We start from the raw sequence: 1,108 nt of genomic DNA, 5'->3' as shown, positions 1-1,108 counted from the left end.
TTGTGGGTTGCGCTTGCAGAGAAGCAGAAAAATGGATGCAAAAGACTTTCTGACGGAAAGAGTGCATGATCCAAGCTGAAGGTCTTGACAGAAAAGAGTGAAAGGTAGAAGCACGAGGGGCATTCCAACGAGACATGACATGCATTGATTGACAGCTGCACAGACTAGCACAACATGCAAAGGGATGGGGGTAAGGACCGGTAAGGTGATGCACAATGCAGTGGGCAGGCAAATGACTTGGGATAGGAGTGATCATTCAGCAGCTAGAGGTGGTATGTCCATTTCAAGATGGAGACACAGTCCTTGTCTGTCCTGTAGAGGTGCACATACTGGGGCTTGACCTTGCCGCAATTCTGACCCTTCGACGAGTAGAAGTGCTTCTTGGGGCCCTTGAGGTGTGAGAGATGGTCAGTTTGGTTTCGCGGTGACAAGGCGCTGGGGACGCACCGTGACTGCCTCCTTTCTCGACCATTCTGACAGCTCCTTGCTGAATAACGACTTCCGCGGCGGCAGCCCGAGGTTGCTGACAAGCGCCTTCCTGGGCAACACGACCTTGGCCTTGCTGGAGGGCGAGGGAGCATCTTTGACAATGATGATGTCGCCGTCCGAGCTGGCCGGGTCGGGCGACAGCGCCGTTAAGCCGGCGGGCGAGGCGGCGGCGGGCAGCGCGGCAGCGGGGGCAAGCGGAGGTGGTGCACGCTCGGACGCTTGAAGCTGGGGAAGTTGCTGAGGTCAAGCGGGGATGGGGAGCAGTTGAAGTTGAGGTAGAGCTTGTACGGAATTGTCTTGTCAAAATGAGTGACCGGCTGCTGCACAGCGGTGGGCAGTGCGGCGGCGGTGTATGCAGTTTCAACAATGATAATGTTGTTGTCCGGGTTGGAGGGGTTGAGCGGCATAACCACAGCAACAGTGGGCGCAGTGGCAAGAGGTTCAAGTGGAGATAAGGCATGGTCAAGCACCAGTGTGGTAGAGGAGCAAAGCGACTGCGTGGCAGGCAGACACGTAACCACCCAGCTGCACTTCAGGGAAGTGAATGCACACACTTTGGCTTCTTGACGGGACCGTCCATTTTGACCAACGAGGCTTTGCGCTTGACCGTTGCCTCGTC

The 1,108-nt window shown here is 56.2% G+C and overlaps 1 protein-coding gene across 1 annotated transcript; it reads right to left on the bottom strand.

The window, feature by feature from the left end:
• Positions 1 to 263: 263 nt before the first annotated feature.
• Positions 264 to 896, bottom strand: JCM10292_000333 (uncharacterized protein; the record flags this gene model as incomplete). Its single annotated transcript, XM_076653020.1, has 3 exons — positions 264 to 389; positions 448 to 714; positions 855 to 896. 3 exons carry the CDS (start codon positions 894 to 896, stop codon positions 264 to 266), a joined length of 435 nt encoding a protein of 144 aa, XP_076501428.1.
• Between the last annotated feature and the right edge of the window lie 212 nt (positions 897 to 1,108).

The sequence above is a fragment of the Rhodotorula paludigena genome, assembly GCF_050403205.1.
Source record: "Rhodotorula paludigena JCM10292 DNA, Rt_paludigena_JCM10292v1_ctg145, whole genome shotgun sequence".
NCBI lineage: Eukaryota > Fungi > Basidiomycota > Microbotryomycetes > Sporidiobolales > Sporidiobolaceae > Rhodotorula > Rhodotorula paludigena.
The sequence above is the reverse complement of the archived record's forward strand: the minus strand, read 5'-3'. Positions and strand labels throughout refer to the sequence as shown.